This window comes from Mustela nivalis (genome assembly GCF_964662115.1).
Source record: "Mustela nivalis genome assembly, chromosome: 8".
Taxonomy (NCBI): Eukaryota; Metazoa; Chordata; class Mammalia; order Carnivora; family Mustelidae; genus Mustela; species Mustela nivalis.
Window position 1 is genome coordinate 39434225 of NC_139027.1, and position 25753 is coordinate 39459977.

At 41.6% G+C, this 25753-nt stretch overlaps 2 protein-coding genes across 4 annotated transcripts in view; one reads left to right on the plus strand and one right to left on the minus strand.

Annotated features, from left to right (window-relative positions):
• Window positions 1-2209: 2209 nt before the first annotated feature.
• On the minus strand, window positions 2210-13222 carry MRPL35 (mitochondrial ribosomal protein L35). Its single transcript, XM_082743533.1, has 4 exons — window positions 13079-13222; window positions 7457-7646; window positions 6653-6797; window positions 2210-2555 (listed from the first exon to the last, which is right to left on the minus strand). Exons 1-4 carry the CDS (start codon window positions 13119-13121, stop codon window positions 2367-2369), a joined length of 567 nt encoding a protein of 188 aa, XP_082599659.1. The 5' UTR covers window positions 13122-13222; the 3' UTR covers window positions 2210-2366.
• Window positions 13223-17108: 3886 nt separating this feature from the next.
• LOC309870905 (MICOS complex subunit MIC60-like) overlaps window positions 17109-25753 on the plus strand; it is a gene marked incomplete at its 3' end in the record, with an annotated part of 37495 nt that continues 28850 nt past the window's right edge. The window contains exon 1 of one of the 3 annotated variants that reach the window (XM_082743494.1): window positions 17109-17325. In XM_082743494.1, the coding sequence (XP_082599620.1) occupies window positions 17281-17325 (45 nt within the window). In that variant the 5' untranslated portion in view covers window positions 17109-17280. The remainder of the gene's footprint in view (window positions 17326-25753) is intronic. The other 2 variants (XM_082743492.1, XM_082743493.1) reach the window with 2 other exon arrangements.

Genomic DNA, 25753 nt, shown 5'->3' on the forward strand with positions numbered 1-25753 from the left:
GATTAACAGTCGAATATTCTCCACACACACCTTTTTTCTATTTTTCACTTTCGGTACAGTACTCAATAAACATGAGGTAGTCAACACTTTATTACGAGACAGACTTTGTGGGGCACCTGGGTGGCTCAGTGGGTTGCCTCTGCCTTTGGCTCGGGTCATGATCTCGGGGTCCTGGGATCGAGTCCCACATTGGGTTCTCTGCTCAGCAGGGAGCCTGCTTCCCCTTCTCTCCCTGCCTGCCTCTTTGCCTACTTGTGTCTGTCAAGTAAATAAATAATCTTAAAAAAAAAAAAAGATAGGCTTTGTGTTATGTGATTTTGCCCAACTGTAGGCCAACTTAAGTGTTCTGAGCACATCTAAGGTAAGTTAGGCTATGCCATGATGTTCGGTAGTTTAAGTGTATTAAATGTACTTTCAACTTAATGGTATTTTCATCTTAGAATAGATTTATTGGGATGTAGCCCCATCGTAAGTTGAGTTTGATCCATTAAGATCTGTAATAGTTTTTTTAACCAGGCCAAGCACTCACATGTTGTTTGAAAATGATTCCCAGATGACTCTGGTGGGATAGCTGAGGACCAATGCCCTGGGCTTTAACCACATGGTGAGCAGAATTTTCCTCAAAGCCTCTCATCCAACTCTCTTCAAATGAACAATGCTTAGCTCTTGCATCATTTCCAAAATGACTATTTTCCCTTAGTTCTACAAAGTGTCTTTGGAAAATGTTTATCCTCACGGTTAAAATATGAAATCTCAGGGGTATAAACTAGCTTTAGGAAATACAGTGCCTTGGAGAGCCTGGATGGTATAGTCGGTTAAGTATCCTACTCTTGATTTAAAACTTTTAAAAAATTTTTTTATTTATTTGACAGACAGAGATCACAAGTAGGCAGAGAGGGAGGCAGAAGCAGGCTCCCCGCTGAGCAGAGAGCCCAATGTGGGGCTCCATCCCAGGACCCTGGGATCATGACCGAGCCAAAGGCAAATGCTTTAACCCACTGAGCCACCCAGGCGCCCCCCTACTCTTGATTTAGACTAAGGTTATGATCTCAGGGTCAAGACTGAGCATGGCCTCAGGTCCTGTGCTCAGCATGGAGTCAGTTTGTCCCTCTCCCTCTACTCCTTCTCCTTGCTTGCATGCTCTATCTCTCAAATAAATAAATAAAATCTTAAAAAAAAAAAAAAAAAAAGGAAAAAACAGTGCCTTTCAACACTTGATAAAAAGTGTCTGCACCTCTAAAGCCTCTTCTGTTTCGTGAATGGGCATACTGAAAAGCTATGTCATTTACTCGTCTCTATAAAAATCCAGTTCCAATAAACTGAGAATTGTTATGAACACACTAAACCTAGAATACTAGATCTGTTCTGTGTTTAGAACCCCATGCTCACCTCTAAACAGAACTGCTCACGTAACTACTTTTTGCTCCATGTGAACCTGCCTAACACAACCAAGTGCGCCAGGGTGGGCTCCAGACACGGGTCAGTGACTCCTGATGAGACTGGTCTTAAATAAAAAGACAGGCTGGGGGCGCCTGGGTGGCTCAGTGGGTTAAGCCGCTGCCTTTGGCTCAGGTCATGATCTCAGGGTCCTGAGATCGAGTCCCACATCGGGCTCTCTGCTCAGCAGGGAGCCTGTTTCCCTCTCTCTCTCTGTCTCTCTCTCTCTCTGCCAGCCTCTCTGCCTACCTGTGATCTCTCTGTCAAGTAAATAAATAAAATCTTAAAAAAAAAAAAAAGACAGGCTGGCCCAGTTAGCTTCTTGGCGTTTAGAGCTTAGAGATAGGGGTTGGGGATTAGGATGCAGAAAACAACCTGAGAGGTGCAAGCCAGAGTTATTATTGGGGTAAAAACCGAGTTGCATACATGGCAGACCCCAAGCCTAAAAATCTAGCATCTTCTGCTGCTGAGGCCCTTGGAGGTACACTGGATTTGGGAACACTGTAAAATTTCTGTTCTTCCTAAGGCCTGGGGGTTAGATGTGGGTGGGGGGGGGGGGTAGAGTGAGGTTGGTGAGGCGACTCCTGAGTTCCCAGGCATATATACTTAGAATGATGTCACAGTGCTGGAGCTCACATGTTAGCTTTATGGTCTTCTTATGCCTGCCCTAACTCAGCCTCATTGGAACCAGTTAAGCCATTACCATTTGTTAAAAATAATCAACAATTTTAAACTTCTATTTCCTTGAACAAATTTGAAAATGTTTGACCCATTAAGTGTTAAAACTTGAATAAGTTTAATGTTGAAGCTGTGTGTTTCCATACCACTTGGCACAATTTACATCAAGTTTTGAACTTACTCCGTTTTGCAAAGACATCATATATGTGAAGATACATATTCAGTAGGTAGGCAGTCATACAACTTTCGAACTACACCTTCAGGTTTGTCCGATCATGATACTTCTGGTAAGGATCGTCAGCATACCAGTTCCGTCTCTTCCAGAAAGACGTTGTCATTTTATCTAAAAGCTTACTCTGGGTTTTATTGCAGAACACAAATTCCCTCAAGCGCCTTTTTCTTGCAGCCGTCTTTTTCCATAATTTTTTCTTATAACCAGCCTGTTAGATGATATTATAAAGACATGCAAAACATGATGTTATATAGGAAACAACAGGTATCTTCACTATTCATGGTTTACAGGCTCAGTGGGAACAAAGATGAGACTTACTGGGGCTGGTATGTTTTTCAGAAAGATGTGATTCTCAGTGAGGGGTAGATACAGAAAGCACATACAGCTTGAAAAAGACATAATAATAATTTAATACTCTGATAAAAGATTATTTCAATTAGAACCACAGGATATAAAGCCAAATGACTATTTGTGGTAGGTGAAGTACAGAGCAATGATAAATAATTACAATCACTAACTTTACAACATACTATTATTCTCATTTTACAAATTAAAGAGAAACAACCATTGATTAAAGAAATTAACGGTAGCAGGCCAAGGTCACAGAACTAGTAAGAGTTCTTAACTACTGATTTTTCCAAATGTGGAAGATGAAGAAGGGCATTCCTGGCTAGCCGGTAACGTTCGTGTTCATTTAAGGGGACTAAGTATTACAAAGGCTAACAAAACCCAGTTCTCAAGTATACTGCTTCATTTCTTCTGTTCCACTGAGGACCAATCTAATAAAGTACTAAGTAATAATGAATAATGAATAAATAATAATAAATAATTGAATAAGAATAAATAATGAATAAGAATGAATACAAAGGAGTGCTGAAGGAATGGATAACTCATCTGTTTAACCCAGAACTGCCATATAGACCACTCAAGCATTATTAATTTTGAAGAATTTTTAAATTAAAAAGGAAGAAAAAAAATTAATTTCTGAAGAAAAATTAGATAAGACTATAAAATCTATAACCATAGTCTGTTTAGACTAGAAGGGATCTTAGGTGCCACCCAGGTTAATAGGTGGCAAAAACCACACAGAAAGTTATAGGGGAGGAGAGACTAGAACTCAAACTATTGCTAAGAGCCCTGTGTCCTTTCATGACAAGGGCGCCCTAGGGCACTACACTAACAATAAAAAAACCACAGCCCTGGGCTGAGAAGGCACCTTGGGTTTCTGACATGTCTTGGTGTCATCACTCTGACCAGCAACTTGGGTACAGTTACCCTCAGAAATAAGGAAACATTCTTTAAGAGTTCTGGTTTTAGGGCGCCTGAGTGGCTCAGTGGGTTAAAGCCTCTGCCTTCGGCTCAGGTCATGATCCCAGAGTCCTGGGATCGAGCCCTGAATCGGGCTCTCTGCCCAGCAGGGAGCCTGCTTCCCCCTCTCTCTCTGCCTGCCTCTCTGCCTACTTGTGATCTCTGTCAAATAAATAAATAAAATCTTAAAAAAAAAAAGAGTTCTGGTTTTAAAATGCTAGATTTTTTTCTACTCCTTGCTTATAATTTAAATGAAAGATTCAAACCCAAATCCCCTTCTCTGTGTAATAATTTTCTAGCTTGCAAGCCAATCTGGGTTCCTGTGGATCTCTGACTTACAGGTTAGGATTAGGGTTAGGGTTAGTTGCTGTCCTGACTATTACTACTAGTGACCTCTGATCATTATTCTGTGGAATGCAACCACTGTGAAAATGCTTGAAGTTTTTTAGACACTCTCTAGGTTCAGAAATGGGAGAGGGGCACCTGGGTGGCTCAGTGGGTAAAAGCCTCTGCCTTTGGCTCAGTCATGATCCCAGGGTCCTGGGATCGAGCCCAGCATCGGGCTCTCTGCTCAGCAGGGAGCCTGCTTCCCCCTCTCTCTCTGCCTGCCTCTCTGCCTACTTGTGATCTCTGTATGTCAAATAAATAAATGAAATCTTAAAAAAAAAAAAAAAAAAAGAAATGGGAAGGAATAAAACTGCTGCAGGAAGTATTTGCAGTTTTTATACACTAATATAAATTAACCCACCCAGCTTTTTTGTTTTCCTCTTAATATTACATTTTGATGAAGCAGGCCATTCTGTATTTAGAATACCTTTTGGGTCCTGAGTGGCGACTAGGCATTATGACTGGGGAATCTAATCAGGTCCTCTTTAATAACATGAGGGTTTCAGGGCCCAATAAGGGATGGAGACAGGGAGGCAAAAAAAAAACAAAAACAAAAAACCCACCCAGCTTATTTTATCTAAGGCCAGATGAAGACCTGGAAATAATCAGTATGATAACAAGGGGGAAGAAATTTTTCAACGGTCCAAAATTCACAAAATTCAGAACTATTCAGTGAATGACTTAGTTCAGCTACTTAGGGATTACATGAGCTTCTGTTTATTAGTGTAGGAAATAACTACCAAGGTACTGTTCTGAAGGAAGAATGAGCTAAGAGTTCTAGTCAACATATTTACCTTAAATTTAGGATTGTTTATAAGATAGGAGATAATCCTTTCAGCCTTTCAACTAGTGGAAGTCCTACCAATTAAGTGTTTTATTTTAATGGGGAAACAAATTTTGATCTTTAAAGAATCATTTAGCTTCCAAGTAGTAAAAGGGAATTAGAATTTTGAATAGTTATCAAATCTCAAAGGTGGTTTTGTAAAACTCTAGTCTTTAGCTGCTTTCTAATAATCAGATACTTTGTTTCCGAGAATAAAAGACGGGAGTGGAAAAGCCCAGACGCGTGCTGTGGGAGAGGACAGAGCAGTAATACTTTGTCAGAGGGCCCCTTAGAGGCTGTGATCCCAGGCCAGAGTAAGTGTTCAGGTTCTATCCGATATGGACCCCAATCACACACACCGACAGAGAGAAAATCATGAAGTTAAAGAAATGTACATGGGGTTAATACCCTATCATAAAGACTAACATCACCTAGGGGCGCCTGGATGGCTCAGTAAGTTAAGCCCCTGCCTTTGGCTCAGGTCATGATCTCAGAGTCCTGGGATCAAGCCCCATATTGGGTTCTCTGCTCAGCGGGGAGCCTGCTTCCCCATCTCTCTCTGCCTGCCTCTCTGCCTACTTGTTATCTCTCTCTTTGTCAAATAAATAAATAAAATCTTAAAAAAAAAAAAAAAAAAGACTAAACCACCTAGAGAATGCAACTGCCCCTCAGAACAATGTATTACTTAAAATATAATCCCTGGGAAATTTTACTAGTTACCAAGCACATTTAGATATAGCCTTAAGAAAAATACATACTGGCAACAGGCCTCTGGGGGAGAGAACAATATACGGCCTTGAAGCTGAGCAGCTGGGGATGCCCGGCTCGCTCAGGGAACGCTGCCTGCTTCATTTTTCCGGCTTCATTTTTCCCGTTATCCCCCCTTTCCCCCTGGAGAGCACCTATGGCTGCTTAGGTCAGTCCTTTGAATGTGCTTGTTCAACTATAAACTTTATACTACTTGTAAAGACATGTTTTGCCCTCCTTGTTTATCTATAAGGCATAGGACTAACGTTTGACCTTCATCGACTCTTCTGTGGACTATTGTTTCTATCTAATAAGAGCGAGACTGGGGTGCCTGGGTGGCTCAGTGGGTTAAAGCCTCTGCTTTCGGCTTGGGTCATGATCCCAGGGTCCTGGGATCGAGCCCCGCATCGGGCTCTCTGCTCAGCGGGGAGCCTGCTTCCTCCTCTCTCTCTCTGCCTGCCTCTCTGCCTACTTGTAGATCTCTGTCAAACTAAATAAATAAAATCTTTAAAAAAATAATAATAATAAGCAAAACTGAGGAGTTACTCAGGGCAGCAGTCTTTTCGACTGTTGTCCCCTGCTCCCAATCTCTTGCAGCTGACTTGTTTGTGCCTAATTCTTCTCCTGTTTGCCGACTGGAAGCGGCAAGAGAATCCAATCCAAAGTAGGCGGAAGAGCCCATCAGCTCCCAATCTAAGCCACGCCACAAAGTCCCTGCTGAAGGTAACTCTGCTGCTGCAACACTCTAGGCTTAGAGAGGGCCTCCCCACAGGCCGGCGCACATGGGGGCTGTCACATGGCTTCCTGTGATCATCAGCTAGGCCAGCATGTAAAAGACCTGAGATGAACACATCCTGCAGTGAGGGGATTTACCACTGTGAGTGACACCGTGTTTTACGAATTCATTTACACTGGGGATGCCTGCCAAACTGGTACTTAGGCACAGCACTGTTCAGAGCTACTGGTAAATGGGAGGAAGAGACATCAAAGAACAGGGGCTCCCACTGCTTTTTCAGTCAAATGACAGTGTGAATCCTCACCTTCCTCCTCAGCCACAGGCCGGAATGAAGTCGAAGAAACCTATAGATGACAGCTTTCACAGTCTTTCTTTTCCCTTTCCGGGAGCTGAAGTACGTCACCGTTCTGACTGGTGGCTTCAGGACATGTGGAAGCAAGGGAGCCACTCTAAAATATAGTAAAAAAAAATGTTAACTCAGCGATAAGACTCATTAGAGGATAAAGGCCATTTCCATACTTTGAAATAAATGGAGTTCCGCTGAAACAAAGCCGACTTTAATATACATTGTTATTTTCAATGACCCATGACACTAAGCGTAAGTAAGAATAGCCACAATCACGAACTTGTAAGCCTTCCATCAAGTAGCCCCTCAATCCCTATGAGAGAATTTATCCTATCTATTTTAATCACCTGATTTCTTATCTGCCCACTAGGCTATCAAGCCTTTGAGGACTTCAAAGGATACAGTTTATCTCTGTATCCTTTCTGCCAAGAACTGGGCACCCAGGAGTCCTTAACTAAGTATCTGTCGACTAAATGAATACCTGCCTTTCACGCTGAGCATCTCGTTCACCCTCTGCCTTGGCTGAGAGCTTCCATCCAGGAAACCACATCTAGAACATGGAAAGTGTGCTCTGTAGGGTAGTCCCTGCTGCTGGCACATAGGCATATGGGGCTATCAATCATATTCTCCCACCACAGCAGGCAAAGTCAACATAATAAACTGCAGGTAGGCCGAGAGTACCATCTGCTTCTAAGATGTCTTTGCAGGCAGGAACATTTTACAATTTGGGTTTAAGCATCCGTTTACTGAAATACACCCTACCTCTTGAGGATTGCTGGAGTATGCCCACATGTCAGGTTTCTGACACATGTGCTAAGTCCGGGAGCAGAGGAAACAGTTGGCATTGGAAGAGAACGAAAATGTTGGGCGGACAGTGCAGAACTGAGACAGGCATTCCTGACACAGTTTTGATAGGCTGAAGACACCAAAATGTTCAGGGGCCGTAAAACTCCTGCAAAGAGAGAAGCATACTTATTTAATACAATACTCCAAAATACGCATCCAGATATTTAAAACGAATGTGTCGAAACAAGGTGAGTATCAGGCTCCCCATGGAGCTTTTTACCAACTTTACTGAGGTATAACTTACCACAAAATTACCCATTTATGGGTAATTCAGTGCTTTTTAATAAATTTAGAAAGTTGTGCGACCATCACCACAATCCACTCTGATGCATCCTAGCTCTGTGTTCAATAGTAGGGACCGAAACAGTTGTAACAGTAAGTCCCATCTGCCAGATCCTACCCTCTGATGAGCCAGGGCTCCCTAGCACACAGTGCAACAGCAACGCAGAGACAAGAAAGCTTGGCCATTCCCTGCAGAGGCAACAGAGTGCCAAGAGGAGTCATAAAGAAAACAAAAGAGGTCCTTGAGCTCTCCTCTAGAAAATGAACAGGCCACGAGAGGAGAAGGTAGAGAGTCCAGATAGGATGAACAACACCCACAAAAGCAAGTGGGGCTGAAACAAATACATGCCCAGAGCGGGGACTGGACCTGCCAGAGGCTGAGCACTGCTCACCTGACAGTATGGCAATGCCTGGGTGCCGCTCAGAGGCACCTCGTGGGGTGGGGGTGGGGGGGCCTAGGTACGTAGACCAAAGGCAGCCCTCCTCACCCATTCTTCGCATTAGTGCCAAAGTAAGAGTCCAGGGCTACAAAGCAGAATCACTCACAGGGCACTGCCTCGACTCAGATTCTGAGTCAAGGGTGGGACTCAAGAATGTGCACTGAAGAAGCACCACAGGATGATGGAAATGCCCCCAAACTGGATTTACTAAAAATCATCAAACTGTACATATAAAACGGGTAATTTTATGGTATGTAAATTACACCTCAATAGTTGCTTCAAAAAAAATCAAAAGTTCCATCACTGAGACTGCAGCTCATCCAGGGCTTAGAACTGTTGCCTTATTGTCCGTTGCACTGATTTCATGTAACAAACGAGGGGCAAGCGTAGTGTGGGACTGGAGGGCTGGCGTTTGAGTCGCACTGTCTACTCACTAACTGTGACCATGGGCAAATTATTTAGCCCTTCTATGCCCCAGTTTCCCCAAATTTAAATAGGGTTAGTCATGGGAAGGTGACAAGAATTAAATGAGAGAAAACATGAAAAGCACTAGGAAGAGCACTTGGCACAGAGAAATCATTTAATGAATGCTAATAGCAGATAGTAAAGAGCAGAGAATGTTTAGCAAAATGGCATGTTAACAGATGACAGGAGAAAGTGTGAATCCTTAAAACCCATATTTTGTTTTGTTTTTAAATTTTATTTATTTATTTGAGAGAGCTAGAGACAGAGCATGAGAGGGGAGAAGGTCAGTGGGAGCAGCAGACTCCCCACGGAGCAGGGAGCCCGATGCGGGACTTGATCCCGGAACTCCAGGATCATGACCTGAGCTGAAGGCAGTTGCTTAACCAACTGAGGCACCCAGGTGCCCCCATATTGTTTTTGTTTTGTTTTGTTTTAGGAGCTGAAGCTTCAAATTCTACCTTTCTCTCTCTCTCTCTTTTTATTTTTTAGATTTTATTTATTTATTTGAGAGAGAGAGAGAGAGTAAAGAGCACAAGCAGCGGAAACAGTAAAGGGAGAGGGAGAAGTAGGCTCCCCACTGAGCAGGGAGTCTGATGCGGAACTCAATCCCAGAACCCTGGGATCATGACCCGAGCTGAAGGCAGACGCTTAACCATCTGAGCCACCAAGGCACCCACAGCTTTTTCTTTTTTAAGATTTTATTTATCAGAGAGAGAGAGAGAGAGAACAAGATGGGGGCTGGTCAGAGGGAGAAGACGACTCCCCACTGAGGAGGGACTCCACTCTGGGATCATGACCTGAGCCGAAGGCAGCTGCTCAGCTGACTGAGCCACCCAGGCATCCCACCATATTTTGTTTTTTTGTGCTCTGTCAAAGGTAACAATTTTCAAACTAGAATGGGTAATATAAACATTAATGAGTGAACTGAAATCCAAGATTCAGGAGACTGCTGAGAGAGTCCCTCTGGGAGCTTGGAAGTGAAATTCTCTACTACCAGTCATTCAAGTCTCCAGATATAAATAATTTGTATTTCAAAGAACTGTAAATATTTGTAGACATGAGTACAAACTAAGAGTTAATCTTTGGAAGATTAAGTGATTTGAAGAGGAGGACAGTAGACAAGAAAATGTATCAGTTTCACAAGGTCCTCAGAACTTGGTCTCTTGGTTAAAACAAAACAAAAAAAACCTCTCAGAAATTCTTAGAAACCTCTCCTGAAGGAAATGAGCAGTTAAGTCTAGAACAAATAAATGGGTAAATTACAGGCTCACTTATAGGAAGAAAAAAAGGAGAGAGAACAAATAAATAGGAAGCGCATACAAAAAAAGAAAAACTATATTGTTACCTGGGAGTGATTGTTCCTTAAAAAGAACTTTATTCTGGGGTGCCTGGGTGGCTCAGTGGGTTAAAGCCTCTGCCTTCAGCTCAGGTCATGATCCCAGCGTCCTGCGATTGAGCCCAGCATGGAGGGTGGGGGGGTGTCACTGCTCCGCAGGGAGCCTACTTCCTCCTCTCTCTCTGCCTACTTGAGATCTCTGTCAAATAAAGAAATAAAATCTTAAAAAAAAAAAAAACTTCATTCCATTTTTTGATGTAGTCACTAGCCTGGGAAATCATGGGAATGTCTAGACACAGTGTATCCTGATTTTAGGAAGGCATGTGAAAAGGTTTCTTTATATTCTAAAGAAATAAATGTGGGCAGAATGATAGTACAGTTAGGTAAATTCCAAGCTGACTAGAAACTAGCCCCAAGTTAGTTGATTGCTGTTCTGATCAAAGTCTCTTCCTGGCTCCCTAACTGATTATATTTTCCTCAATTTTTATGAAGGTCCTGAAGCTACCTATAACATATTTGTCAAATCTGTATAAAAGCAAAATCCAAAGACTATATGGACTCAAAGTGATCTTGGTAAAACGGATTAAAAAATTAATAAGACAAAGTCCAGAAAAAATACACTGAGGTTAGAAAAAAAATGAAGGAAAGATGAATCTTGCATGATAGCAGTTTCTGGGGAAATAACTTGAGGGCCTTATCCACCATACCCTCAGGTGGACCAGCCCTATGTTTTAGTTTCTAAAAGCTGAACAAAGCCTACCTCAAAATGTATTGACAAAAGGGCAGCACACAAATCAAGGGCAGTAATGAACTGTTCCTTCAGTCTTCTGCTCTGTTTGGGCATTTTAATACACACTGGCTTTCTCTGAACACATTCTTACATTTGTTACAGATATTGTAACAAAGAGAGTGACAACAAAACCAGAGTTTTGAAGGAATAAGAGGAGGAAGAGGGAACAAGGAGTGTACCAGTGAAGAGTCAAAAAATGGGATAGTATGTTTGGGGAATTACAAACAGCTCTGTGTGTCAGGAATCAAAACAATGGGGATCGGGGAAGGAAGTAAGTATGACTGTCTAAAGTAGTGGTCTTCAAGTTTTTTTGATCCCTTACCCTCTAAAAGCATTCTGAAAAATTATAGGGCTCAATACCACAACCCTAAGATCATGACTTGAGCTAATCAAGAGTCAGATGTTTAACTGACTGAGCCACCCAGGCACCCCTATTTTTTTTTTAAACATTTATTTATCTTAGAGAGGGAAAGGGAGAAAATCTCAAGCAGACTCCCCACTGAGTGTGGAGCCCCACTCGGGGCTCAATCCCATGACCCTGAGATCATGTTCTGAGCTGAAATCCAGTCTGATGTTTGACTGACTGAGCCACCCAGGTGCCCCTGAGGTGACTTTAAAGAAGCACATCACCTTCACAGTATCAGGCAATGCTGAATATATATATACATAATTCTAATTCAGCAATTCCATAGCCAGTTTTGTAAGTATACACACTAGCACACTGTAGAGAAACCCTTGCACTCATGTGCCAGGACACAAGGAATATCAGCTTTGGACCTAACTGGCCCAAAGTGAAAACACTCAAATGCCCAGCAATCCCCAAACGGAGAATTGTGGGGTGATCGAATAAGAGACTATTATATGGGAACAAGAAAGCACTGCAGCAACACCCAAAACGAACTAATTTCACAACGTAAAAGGCACAAGAGTACATACTGTGTGATTCCATTCACGTAAAGTACAAAAACAGGCAAAACTAAACAACATATTACTTAGAGATGCCTATATAGATGATAAAACTATTACAGAAAAAAAGACAAGTTAACAATGAAATGAGGCTGCTGTTTATATTTAGCAGAAAGAGGGATTTTTAAAAAAAAGATTTTTATTGTATTTATTGGTCAGAAAGAGAGAGTGAGAGCACAGGCAGGGAGACTAGCAGGCAGAGGAAGAAGATGGCTTGAAAGGAGCCCGAGACTGGACTCGATTCCAGTACGCTGGGATAATGACCTGAGCCAAAGGGAGCCGCTTAACCAACTGAGCCACCCAGGTGTCCCAGAAAGAGAGAATTTGGATTAGGAGAAGCACAGAGAGGTAGGGAAGAGGTTCCCGGTAGTGCTCCCTGTCCTGACTTTGGTGTTACACAGGTGTTTTCTTTAGAGTTAAACCATTCATGTATGTTACATACATTTTTCTTTATATGTTATTTTCACAATTAAAAAATATCCCCATAAACATGTTTCCTCCGTAACAGTTGGAAATTTTACACTGTAGCTTTTTTATTTCTATTCTTACACAGAATTTTATCCTAATTTATTTTGTGTATATGAAATTTACCGATAATCTTATCATATTTAAATAATATTTTTGCTGAAGTCCTTAGAGCGAAGTCAACAATTTAATTGCCTTCACTCTTGTCATCTCTCTCGGTCGAGAAATCCTTATGACTTCCTCTGTGCGGGGGGACCGAGTGAGCAAAAAACCCGTCACATTTCCTGCACATTGTGTGAACCTAATACATACAAGCTTGCTGTGTGCCAGACACTATGCAGGGCACTTTACATGCATGAGCTCATTTAGACCTCACGTAGACAGTGTCATCCTCATTTTAGAGCTGTAGAATCTGAGGTTCAGAGAAATTACTTTTTCAAGGCCAAATACATGAGTGGCCTCTAAATCAGGTTAGCAGGGACTTTTCTGTCTCCTTCAGCACACCTCCTCTGCCCCAGTCCTTTTAGTCTGTTTTCTAGGTAAGGCGGAACGGCCAGGAGCCGGTAAGAAAGCGGAAACACGAGGACACCCAGGTCCGCCAGGGCCCAAGAGTGTCCGGAGAACCTCCAATGCGACCGGCCGAACACAGGCAGTCCCAGATAAAATTCGGAACAATCCTCTGGCCTTTTTTTTTTTTTTTCCCCAGTTAACCTCTACGCTTAAACGCCTATTCCATCCTGCACCAGTCCCGCCTCCTGTGAGGAGATAAATCGAACACCGCGTTTTCCACTGACCTGACGCCGCTCTCACAACACGAGCAAAGACGGGGGCCGCCATCTTGTGGCCCCGCCCTACGGCAGCCGGATTGGTTCTAAAAGTTCCAGGGCAAAGGGGAATTAAGAAAAAGAAATTTGGGTGGAGTCGAAGGAGGAGGAAAAAAAAAAAAAAAGAATAAAGGAACGGTCAAGGCAACCTTTATTGAATGTCTTCTCTATACCAGGCTATTCTCCACCGCTCCAAAACAAGTGCCTATGCAGAGTGTCTGGCATATAGTAAACTCTTGAATTTTTAATGAGCATTTTGATTGACAGATCTATTTAAAGTACACAATTTGAAACACAATTTCTTTTCGCTCATTTTATTAAATTTGAGAAAACAACTTATTTTCCTTCCAAAGCTGGTAGGGAATAGGCTGAGTGGGACATAGCAATGTTGTTAGAAATTTTTTATAAATTGAATGACAACCATAATTAAATGATGTAAATATCCTAAGGCTATCACAAACATTTTTTTCTAATCACTAACACTGATTGTCATTTGGTAGAATAGCATCTCAATCCTTCCTAAATAATTCTATGTTCCTTATTTTATTCTCGATAATTAGTGATTATACACTTTTTCTAATGTTCAGACAGGAAACAACAAATCTCTCACTCCTTCTCGTTGGCTAAGCTATTCCATGCATATATAATAAATGACACCATATACTAATTGAAATGGCTAAGGATCAAGACTGGTCTCCAGGAGTTCACATTTAATAAGGAAACAAGCATAGAACATAAATACAAGGCAGATACACACTCCACAGGAGTAGTTCTAAGTTAAGGAGAGAAGTCTTTCTGACTGAGATGATCAGGTAGGAGGTGGTAGAATATAATATGAATCTTAAAGAACGGGGAGGATTTTAACAAGGGCAAGGTCATTCTTGGCAGTAAGAACATGAAGAGCTACGATGAAAAGAGAGGGAGCCAGGTCAGAAAGATACAGGATTTATTTATGGGAATGCTTCTCAAACTTTTTTTTTGGTCTTAGAACAAGTTTAGGTACTTAAAAACTGAGGACTCCAAAGTTTTTAAATTATATTTCCAATTGCTGCTGTAATAAATTGCCCCAAACATAGTGGCTTAACACATCACAAATTACCTTACAGTTCTGTAGGTCTTAAGTCTAAAATGGGTTTTACAAGACTAAAATAAAAATATCCAGGGTTGGGGCATCTGGGTGGCTCAAGTGGGTGAAAGCCTCTGCCTTCAACTTAGGTCATGATCCTGGGGTCCTGGGATATCAGGCTCTCTGCTCAGCAGGGAGCCTGCTTCCCTCTCTCTCTGCCTGCCTCTCTGCCTACTTGTGATTTCTGTAGATAAAATCTTCAAAACATCCAGGGTACTCTCTGGAGGTTCTAGGGGAGAATCTGTTTCCTTGCCCTTTCTAGCTTCTAGAGGCTGCAGGCGTTCCGTGGCTTGTGCCTCCACCCATCTTAAAAGCCAGTAGTCACATCCCTCTTACTTCTGCTTCCATTGTCACATATCCTTTTCTGACTGAGACCCTCTTGTCCTCACCTTTTACTCATAAGGACGCTTGTCATGACATTGGGCCTATGCAGATAATCCAGGATCATCTCCCCATCTCAAGAGTCTTAATTTAATTACATCTGTGAAGTTCCTTTTCTTTGTCATGTAAAGTAACTCACAGGTTCTAGGGATTAGGAATATGTGTATATGTTTGGGAATAATTATTCTGCCTATCATACTAACTGATTTTAAAACAATTATTTTTATAATAAAAATATGCTCACAAAAATAACTATTCCAAGATAAAAAAAATTAGTGAGAAGAGTTTTATTCTATTAATTTTTTTTTTTTTTTTTTTTTGCAAATCTCTTTAAGGTCTGGTTTAATAGAAAGTTGGATTGAATTTGCTCATGCATTCAATGTTGTGACATCACTTGTCACCTAGCTTCTGGAAAAACTCTACTGTAAAATTATGAGATAATGAATGAAAACAGCAAATAATATCTTAATATTATGAAGGTAGTTTTGATTTTTATGGATCTTCCAAAAAGGTCTCAGACTTCCTAGTAATCCCAGTTCACACCTGAGAACCAACTGAGAATGTTTTATCCTTTAGTTCTTCCGGGTTTTAGGGTATGGAAGTGGGTATAAGCTCTGTAAGTATATAAGCTCTGACCACCACAATCAATCATTGCTTTTTTTTTTTTTTTTTTTGAGAGATCACAAGTAGGCAGAGAAGCAGGCAGAGAGAAAGGAGGAAGCAGGCTCCCACTATGCAGTGAGCCCTATGCGGGGCTCTATCCCAGGACCTGAGGCAAGATCACGACCTGAGACGAAGGCAGAGGCTTAACGCATTGAGCCACCCAGGCGCCCCCAATCATTGCTTTTTTAATCTCTCATGTAAGGTGGCCGGCCAAGTTGAGCCTTAAAAACATTCCCATGTGCTGGAAAAGTACTGAGACATTTCATAAATATTCTTTGAATTGGCAGTGGGAGTCATTGCACATTTTTGAACAGAGGAGTGATTTAAAGTTGTGTTACTTTATTTTTTTAAAGATTTTATTTATTTATTTATTTGACAGAGAGATCACAAGTAGGCAGAAAGGCAGGCAGAGAGAGAGGAAGGGAAGCAGTCTCCCTGCTGAGCAGAGAGCCCGACGAGGGACTCGATTCCAGGACCCGGAGATCATGACCTGAGTGGAAGGCAGCGGCTTAACCCACTGAGCCACCCAGGCGCCCAAAGTTGTGTTACTTTAGAGGAGTCCATTTTAAAGCAAAAAAAAAAAAAAAAAATCATAAATTGGATGTGGAGGTTGAAGATTAAGGATTTGGTCAAATGGGACATTAGGAAACAAGAGAAATTAATTTTGGAGTTTGAGATCTGGAAGCTGCAGAAGTTGGTAACGATGTTCAGTCCCAAAATGTGGCTGGGTCACACATGGTTAGAGCAGATTGAAATTGTGGTATTGGTATTGAGAGGTTTATGGCCAAGATGTTAGAAAAGTCATTACACTGGCATCACCCAGCGTAACAGCAGTGGTCAGGAATGGGGTGGGGAGACTAATTTAATTGCTAAAATTACTTTTAAAAAATGGGAGACTGCTCTGGAGGCTGTTGGGTGATGGTGATATGAAATAGAGTACAATATTATTAAAGTACACTGAAAAGCAGCGAACATATACAAACATAAGTATTCGATTTTAGTCAATTTTCAAATCCATTTCTCCATTTTACAAGTGGGATTAGTATCATACTGTAATACCACCATACTCTAAAAAAAGTGTAACTCTAGGAACACCATACTCTAATAAATTACCTAGTTAAGACCTTCAAAAACTTTGCAAACACAATAAATATACACGTTATTTAGTTTCTTTGGTGTGATGGTGATAAGATCATTATTAGTACTCATAATATCGAATACTATTTTTGGCATATAACATGCTAAAACTTGGTTACAGACTCAGTGGAATACTTTGAACAGTTCTGCACTGACCGCCTTAACTTCCAACCCATCCCACAGACTATAGCCAAAATGATCTTTGTAAAATGAAAACGTGGTGGGAAAACCAGTGTGGTTTAATCTAGAAGGAGTAGAAGCGGTGGAACCCGAAGAACCTAGATTTCTAGCTCTGCTCTGCCATTTATTAGACACGTGAACAACACACTCCGCACAAAGGTTTCTCCAGTGTTCATTCACCCAGCCTTCCGTAATCGGGACGACTCCCTGAAGAAAGGCTGTCCAATGAAACAAACACGCAAACCAAGAAAACACCATTGTTTACGTAACTTTCGCCAAACTGCTTTCTACGAAATATCCAGCTGACAGAGGCTGAACTTCTCCCTTGCTTGAACTCCTCGAAGAATAACATCCGTTTTCCGCACTGATCAAAGCCCGAGTTACACACTCCTTGCCGCCTCCCGATTCACCCACTAACCCTTTCTTGGGGCTACACACCGGAACTCCGAAAGCGACCCGGAAGGAGAAATCGCCTTTTCCGCCAACGGAAGGCCCACCCTCTCCGAGCGGCCCGGGCGGGGTCAAGAAAGAGGGCTGCGCGTGCGCAGCGGCGTTGGCTGCCCTTCCGGTACGACCGGCGCGGGGAGACTGCACGGACGCAGGCACGCACTCACGCACACTCTCTCCTACTTGCTCTGCCGCGGAAGCTCCCGCCTATACCAGCGGTGCCATCCCCCCGGCCGAAATGCTGCGGGCCTGTCAGTTATCGGGTGTAACCGCCGCCGCCCAGGTGAGCGCGGGGGCGCAGGGAGAGGACGCGTGGTGAGGCTGACTCCGGGCAGCCAACGGAAAATGGGAGAGGTTTTCGCTCTGGGTAGGCCCCGGGAGAGAGGGCGTGTTTCAGGGCCGCCTTCATCGCGAGAGTCCTGGGCCGACCCGTGAAGCAGTTAATTGGGGAGTTTGCCCAAGAGGGATGACTTGAGGGTTATTGCTGAAGCGGGATGGGTGTGGAAAGAAGGTGGCGGGGAGGCGGGCACAGGACAGTCGGCAGGGCTTCGGGGACCTGTCATCCAATCAGCCCGGCGCTGCCCCAGTCTGGGACCAATGGTGGCCGCTGCCGCTCGGGTCGCCGGTTGGGCTCGTGATAGGTTTCGCGCAGCCAGTGGTTGAAGGTCGAGGGGAGAACTACAGTTCCCAGAAGGAAAAGGCTAGCTTTGGCTTGTTGCATCTTTAATAAGGAGGTGTTTGAACTGTTAAAGAGTCCGCATTTTAGAGGTCAAGGCTATAATTATTCGGGAGGGACCTTTTTTTGTAGCTGAGAGCGCCTCTGAACTATTCTTACTCTAAACAGAAACGGGAGATTGTAGTTTATGGAGTAAAGACTCTGAGGAAGGACAGGAGTCATGACCTTGTGCTCATTTCTGAGATTAGCTTGGGGATCTATCGCTCCAGGTGCTGGGACAACTGTGGCATAACATCCAAGAAGCCTGATCGCCCAGTGATTTTTACTGCTGCACGATTATCAAAGTAATTTTCTTTTTTTTTTTTAAGTAATTTTGTACAATTGGAAATGAAAAAATAAACCTGTTCCATTGCTCATAATATTCAGAATATTGATATGTTGGAAAAATGTATTGCAAAACAGGTACTGTGAATCAAGTAGTAATTGAACAAAATCCCTAGTTATAGTGAGTGAGAAATCATAACTGTCAAAAAAATTTTTTTTCCTTCCAAATTTGCTTATCTCTCCCCACTTGTTGCCAGCATAGAAGCAGCCTCTTCTATAGGCAAGTAGGGTCTGTATTAGTTATTGATGCATAACAAATGTCACAAATTTAGCAGCTTAAGACAACACCCATATATTTTACATTTTCTGGTTATGAATGGTCTGGATTCTTTGCTCAGTGCCACACAAGGTTGCATTCGAGGTGTTGACCGTGCTGTGGTTCTCATCTGGAGCTCACAGTTCTCTTCCAAGTTCATTTTGACAGAATCCAGTCCCTTGCTGCTGAAGGACGGAAGTCCCTGCTTTCTTGCCTGCTCTCACCTAAGTCTTTTTTTTTTTTTTTTTTTAAAGATTTTATTTATTTATTTGAAAGACGGAGATCACAAGTAGGCAGAGAGGCAGGCAGAGAGAGAGAGAGAGGGAAGCAGGCTTCCTGCGGAGCAGGGAGCCCGATGCGGGGCTCGATCCCAGGACCCTGAGATCATGACCCGAGCCAAAGGCAGCAGCCCAAACCACTGAGCCACCCAGGCGCCCCTCTCACCTAAGTCTTAGAGGCTGCATAAAGTGTCTTGCTCAGAGGCTTTTCAGTGACATGGACGTTTGCTTTCTTGCAGACTACCATGAGTTTGTCTCTTTGACTTCAGAAGTCTCTCTTTCCTGTTTCTGATCTGTAGACCAATGATAAAGGGCATTAAGATTAGGCCAGGCCCACCTGGTAAACCTCCCTTTTCATTAACTCAGAGTCAACTGATGAGTTACCTGAATTACACTTGCAAAATCCCTTTTGCCTTGTAACCCTAATCATGGACTTAGTAGGGGACAGAGATTATGGGGGCCATCTTAGAATCCCTCCTAATGTAATACCCAAGTGAGACCAGAAGAATGGAGGAAGTAGAGCTGCCTTTCAAGGCAGAACTGTTGGTTTGTCTTTGAGGAGCCCTCCTTTCATGGCACACTGTTGTTCTGCTGTAAGGTTATATCATGGTTGTCACTGATGGGTCTCCTTTTCTCCCATAAAGCCCAAAATTACTTTTTCCTTATCTTTATTAAGATACTTCTACTAACTGGGATCCCAATTAGGAGGTTAGAAGATAAGAGATCAAAGCTTAATACTAAAATATGAACCCTTTTCTAGCTTATATCCGCATTTTCTTATGGTCTCGAAATTGTGTTCTTGAAAAATTAATTGGTTTGTTCTCCTCCTCAGGCATTCTATAGCACTTGATATTGTTACACTTTTTGCTATTTTGGGTTATGTAGTATCTAGGGGCCTGTTTTACCCTTCATCTCTCCTCTTTTTCCTTTGTTGAATCTGCTACTTCTTGTACCTCCAAATATATCCCCAAGGTCCACTCTTCCCATCTCTCTCCCTTTTTATTTTAATTAAGACTTTTTAAAGAGCAGTTTTAGCTTTGCAGCAAAATTGCGGGAAAGGTACAGAATTATCCCATATACCTCCTGTCTGCACACATGCATAGCTTCCCCCATTACCAACATCCCTCACCAGAGTGTTACATTTATTACAACTGATGGACTTAAATGGGCATATCATAATCACCCAAAGCCCATAGTTCACGTTGGGGTTCACTTTTGGTGTACATTGTCTGGGTTTGGACAAATGTATGATGACATGCTCAAGTCCTTATGGTATCCTAATATTTTCATTGCCTTAAAAATTCTCTGTTCTCTATTTGTCACTTCTTTCCTCACCTCCTTGCAACCACTGATCTTTTTATTATTTCCATAGTTTTGCCTTTCCAAAATTTCATAGAGATGGAATCTTACAGTATTTAACCTTTTTACTTTGGCTTTTTTTTCCACTTCGTGTAATGTGCATTTATTAACTTTTGTGTCTCTTCGTGGTTTGATAGCTTTTTAAAAAAAAATTGTTTTGTTTGTTTAGCACTGAATAATATTCCATTGTCTGGATGTACCACAGTGTATCCATTCGTCTACTGAAGTATATCTTGGTTGCTTCCAAGTTTTAGCAATTATGAATAAAGCCTGTTGTAAACATTCATGTGCAGGTTTTGTGTGGACATAAGTTTTGAGTTCTTTTTGGTAAATACCAGGATGCACGATTGCAGTATTATATGTTTACTTTTGTAAGAAACTGCCAAACTGTCTTTCAAAGTGGCTGCTGTTTTGCATTCCCAGCAGTGATGAATGGGAGCTCTTGTTGCACATCCTCATCGGCTTTTAGTGTAGTCAGTGTTAGGGACTTCGGAAGTTCTAACAAATGTGTAGTGATACCTCATTGTTGTCCGGTCTCTTTATATACTATTACTTGGGATTATATCAGTTGTCAGAACTGTATTCCGTAAGCAAATGATTCTCTAGCTTCTTTTGAGCTTTGTACTCAAATTTTCTTTTCCTTGTTTGATTTTGTCAACTTTGTGTGGAATATTGTTTGTCAAAGTTCTTTCCACTTTCACCAAACTTCATCTTTTTTAATGTTTTCCTGCTTTTACTGTTGCTCTTTTAGAGTCAGTTCTTTATATAGTAGTTAATAAAGGCTTTTTTATTTTTTTTTATTTTTTTTATTTTTAAGGATTTTATTTATTCACCTGACAGAGAGAAATCACAAGTAGATGGAGAGGCAGGCAGAGAGAGAGAGAGGGAAGCAGGCTCTCCGCCGAGCAGGGAGCCCGATGTGGGACTCGATCCCAGGACTCTGAGATCATGACCCGAGCCGAAGGCAGCGGCCTAACCCACTGAGCCACCCAGGCGCCCAATAAAGTCTTTTTAAAAAGCATACAGATTGTGTCATACCTTCCTTCATTGGCATCTTGTTACATTGAGAGTAAAATATAAACTCTTTACCACACTCACCAGGCCCTTCATGATCTGCTCTCTTTGCCTTTTTCATTTTTCTACTCTGGCTCATTCTATTTTGATATCTCTAGCACTTAACTCATTGCATTGTCTATTTTATTATTTTATTTTACTTTAATCTCACTACTTTTTTTTTTTTTTTTCATTTCTTTTGCTCTGAAGTCTTCCCACACTTCTTTGCTTAACTAACTTACTTCATTCTAATATTTTCTCAAATATCACCTTCCCTTCAGAGAGGCCTATTTTATGTAATATAGACCTTTGACCAGTGTCTTCTTCCTTGCACCACTCTGAATTTACCTTTACCCTACTTTTACTTTGTAGCTTTACTACTACTGACATAATGTATATTTGTTGTGGGTTTTCCACATTAAAATGTAAGCTCCACAAAGGGATTGTGTCACTTATTTTTTGTTGCTCTATTTCTAGTACTGATCTTAGTAACTGACTCCTAGTAGATGCTCAGTGAATATTTGTGATGTGTTTGAATTAAAAAATAAATTATTTTCTGTTAGCTTTTCTTAATCTCCATAAGTGGATGTGATGTTACCTATAGCCCCATAGGTTTTGTTTTGTTTTCTTTTACTTTTTTTAGAGAAGGAGGCAGAGAGAGAGGGAGAGGGGGGAAAAAGGAGTGGGGGAGAGAGTCTTAAGCAGGCTCCATGCCCAGCAGGAGCCCAGTGTCACAACCCTGAGATCATGACCTGAGCTGAAATCATGAGCTGGTCACTTACCATTGAGCCACTCAGGTACCCCAAGCCCCATAGGACTTAGAATCTCTGATGGTATATTATGGTTCTCCAGAGTAACAGAACCAATAGGATATGTAATAGATAAAAGGATTTATTATATGGAATAGGCTTATGCAATTGTGGAAGCTATCAGCAGTGGAGCTAGGGGGCTCCACTAGCCCAGACTAGCCTGTGGTATGGTTTTAGTTTGAAGGCTGATGGCCTGGAGAGCTAATGTGCAGTTCCAGAATGAAAGTCTGCTGAATTCCACCTTTTGGGGGAGGCTCATCTTTTTGTTCTAGTCAGGCCTTCAACTGATTGGGTGAGGCTCACCCACATCATTGACGGGAATCTGCTTTTGTCACACAGTTCACTGATTTAAATGTTAATCTCCAGAAACATCCTCCAAGTCGACATAAAATTTATCATCACAAATGCCATCTGCCTAACTCCTTGGACTCATCATCCTTAAATTCCTTACATGTGGATATTCAACAGAAATGTTCTCTTTTGTGTCTTCTTTCTTTCCAGAAATGCCCTTTAGGACTCAAGTTCTTCCTCAGTTTATTTCCCAGACTTAACACTATTTGTCTTCTTACTCCCTGTACTGCCTGCATCACCAGGCCCAACCATTTTTGAGTTGGGCATTGGGCTTGGAGGGCCTGAGCTTTCAGCCCAACCAACTCCTTGACTATGGATTTGCTAATGGTCATCTGCATGTGCAGTATCTTAGCTGCACTTGAAATAAATATATTTATTTCACTTGAAAGAAGAGAAAGAAGCATTGTTCAGGAGATTGATAAACCCAGTTTGTTTATGGCCAGAGTTTGATAGCAGGACTAGTTTAGGTTTGAATTCATGCCTCGACATTTTTAGTTGTCATCTTCTGGAATTCTCTCTCTCTCTCTTTTTTTTTTTCTTTTTTTCCTCCATTAGGATTGTAAAACAGTATGTTACTCAGCAGTAATGTCTGCCAAGCGTACATGGTAAAAGGTACTTTAGTATGTCATACAGCTTGCTCTTTGCTTTTACCTATGCTAGAATCAATTTTTTTTTTAAAGATTTTATTTGTTTATTTGACAGAGATCACAAGTAGGCAGAGAAGCAGGCAGAGAGAGAGGAGGAAGCAGGCTCCCCGCTGAGCAGAGAGCCCGATGCGGGGCTCAATCCCAGGACCCTGGGATCATGACCTGAGCCGAAGGCAGAGGCTTCAACCCACTGAGCCACCCAGGCGCCCCTAGAATCAATTTTTATTATTCCTTATTTTCATTTCTATAGGCCATTGGCTTTCAGACTGTTTTGGGATAAATTTTACATCATAACTTAAGTGAGTGGGAATATATGAGTAATAGATATTCACACATATGTGGAGGGAAAACTAAAGAAGTATTAAGTTCCTTGTTTTGCTATAGTTAATATCTGCCATTTTCTTGGTGTAACTGAAGGGTACTTTTTCTAAGATACAGAGTGTGTCTATATTGAGAGATAATACTGCCTCAAGGCTAAATTTCCTGGATTTTTTTGTGTAATATATTTTTAACTTTAATTTATGATTCTTTTATTTTTTTTTAAAGATTTCATTTTTTATTTGAAATAAATATATTTATTTGAGAGTGTGCATGGATGCACACACATTCAGCAGGGAGGGGCAGAGGGAGAGGGAGAAGCAGATGCCCTACTAAGCATGGAGGGGGATGTAGGGCTTGATCCTAGGACCCTGAGATCATGACCTAAGCCAAAGGCAGATGCTTAACCAACTGAGCCACCAAGGCACCCCTTATTTCATTATTTTATATGAAATATTTTAAGTTAGCTGTAGAAGTAGTTAAGTTGACACATACTAATCTGCATTTCATTTTTTTTTTTTTAAGATTTTATCTATTTATTTGTTAGAGCGAGAGAGCACAAGCAGGAGAGGCAGGCAGAGGGAGAGGGTGAAGCTGGCTTTCTGCTAATGTGGGGCTCGATCCCCGGACCCTGGGATCATGACCCGAGCCGAAGGCAGATGCTTAACGGACTGAGCTACCCAGGCACTCCTTATTTCATTATTCTTATAAAATATTTTAAGTTAGCTGTAGAAAAAGTTAAATTGTCACATACTAATCTACATTTCAAATGTAGAACTGGTCATTAACTTCTGGATGTTTTTGTTTGTGTGGGAGGAATCCTTATGACAAAACTTTAGCAGAACACCATCAGTTATAGTGACTGGCAAATTCTAGAGGGGAAGCCTGGAATCTCCAGATGGGGTTCATGTGAGGAGATTATTTATTATATTCTCTTGTTTCTAGGTTGTAATGCTAGAATTTGGTTTCTTTTTTTTTTTTTTTTTTAAGATTTTTATTTATTTGATAGACAAAGATCACAAGTAGACAGAGAGGCAGGCAGAGAGAGAGGGGGAAGCAGGCTCCTCGCTGAGCAGAGAGCCCGATGTGGGGCTCGATCCCAGGACCCTGAGATCATGACCCGAGCCGAAGGCAGAGGCTTAAACCACTGAGCCACCCAGGCGCCCCTAGAATTTGGTTTCTTTTTGTATGTTTACCTTAGTTTGGAGCTAAGGAATAGATTGTGCAAGAACTTAATGTGGGAATTACAGGTTTTATCTTTTTTGTTTTTATTTTAATTTATTTTTTAAGATTTTACTTATTTGAGAGAGAGCAAGAGCAGAAGCAGAGGGAGGGGCAGAGGCATAGGGAGAGGGACAGGCAGACTTCCTGCCCAGTAGGGAGCCTGACATGGGGCTCCATTCCAGGACCCCAGGATCATGACCTGAGCCGAAGGCAGATGCTTACCTGATTGAGCCACTCAAGCACCCCTCTTTTTTGTTTTTAAAAATCATGTTTCTATAGGTTAGATACAGTAATGCTAGCCTTGTAATATATGTCAAGGCAGAGTGCTTTGAAACAGTTGGGTTTTTTCTACATAATAGGTAATTTTTTTTTTCAAAGATTTTATTTATTTGACAGAGAGAGACGCGGCAAGAGAGGAAGCACAAGCAGGGGGAGTAGGAGAGGGAGAAGCAAGCCTCCTGCGGAGCAGGAAGCCTGATGCGGGGCTCAGTCCCAGGACCCTGGGATCTTGACCTGAGCTGAAGACAGATGCTTAATGACTGAGCCACCCAGGTGCCCCTACATGATAGATTATTATTAATAAAAAGGAATTCCAGAGCTAAGAAAAGTAGGCGACTTCATTTATATAAATAAAGAGATTAGCTTGGTGCTTAAGAAAGAGAGCTCTAAGAGGCTGACTTAGATCTGGCAATGGTTTCTTAGATAGGACTCCAAAAGGAAAAAAAGATAAATTGGGTTTCATCAAAATTAAAAATTTTTGTTCATCAGAAGACACTGAAGTGAGTGAATAGAATAGGAGAAAATATTTTCAAACCACATATCTGATAAGGATCTAGTATCCAGAATAGATAAAGAACTCCTATAGCTCAATAACAAAAAAGATGTCCCTAATAAAACATAGGCAAAGGACTTGAATAGACATTTATCCAAAGAAGATATATAAATGATCAAAAAGCACATGAAAAGATAATAAACATCCATTGGCATTAGGGAAGTGCAAATCAGAACCACAATGATACAGCCACTTCATACTCACTGTGAAACCTATAATAAAACCCAAAAATGACTGGTGTTAGTGAGGATGTGGAGAAAATGGAGCCCTCATACATTGCTGGTAGGAATGTAAAATGATGCAGAGTTAAACATAGAATTACCAAATGACCCTGCAGTTCTACCCCCCCAACTGAAAATAGGTGTTGAAATAGAAATTTGCAGGGAAATACAGCATTATTTATAGTAGCCAAAAGATGGAGACAACCCACATGTCCATCTAATGTCTGGATAAACAAAAAATGGTGTATTCATAGATAAAATATTCTGGTCAGCCCTCAAAGGAAAATACATGATACATATATG

Excerpts from the sequence above, each read along its gene's own strand:
- MRPL35 (XM_082743533.1), bottom strand. The coding sequence starts at position 13,121 with ATGGCGGCCCCCGTCTTTGCTCGTGTTGTGAGAGCGGCGTCAG. Across the intron at positions 7,647-13,078 it reads TGTTGTGAGAGCGGCGTCAG|GAGTTTTACGGCCCCTGAAC; the intron begins GTCAGTGGAAAA and ends CTCTCTTTGCAG. Across the intron at positions 2,556-6,652 it reads GCCTGTGGCTGAGGAGGAAG|GCTGGTTATAAGAAAAAATT; the intron begins GTGAGGATTCAC and ends ATCATCTAACAG.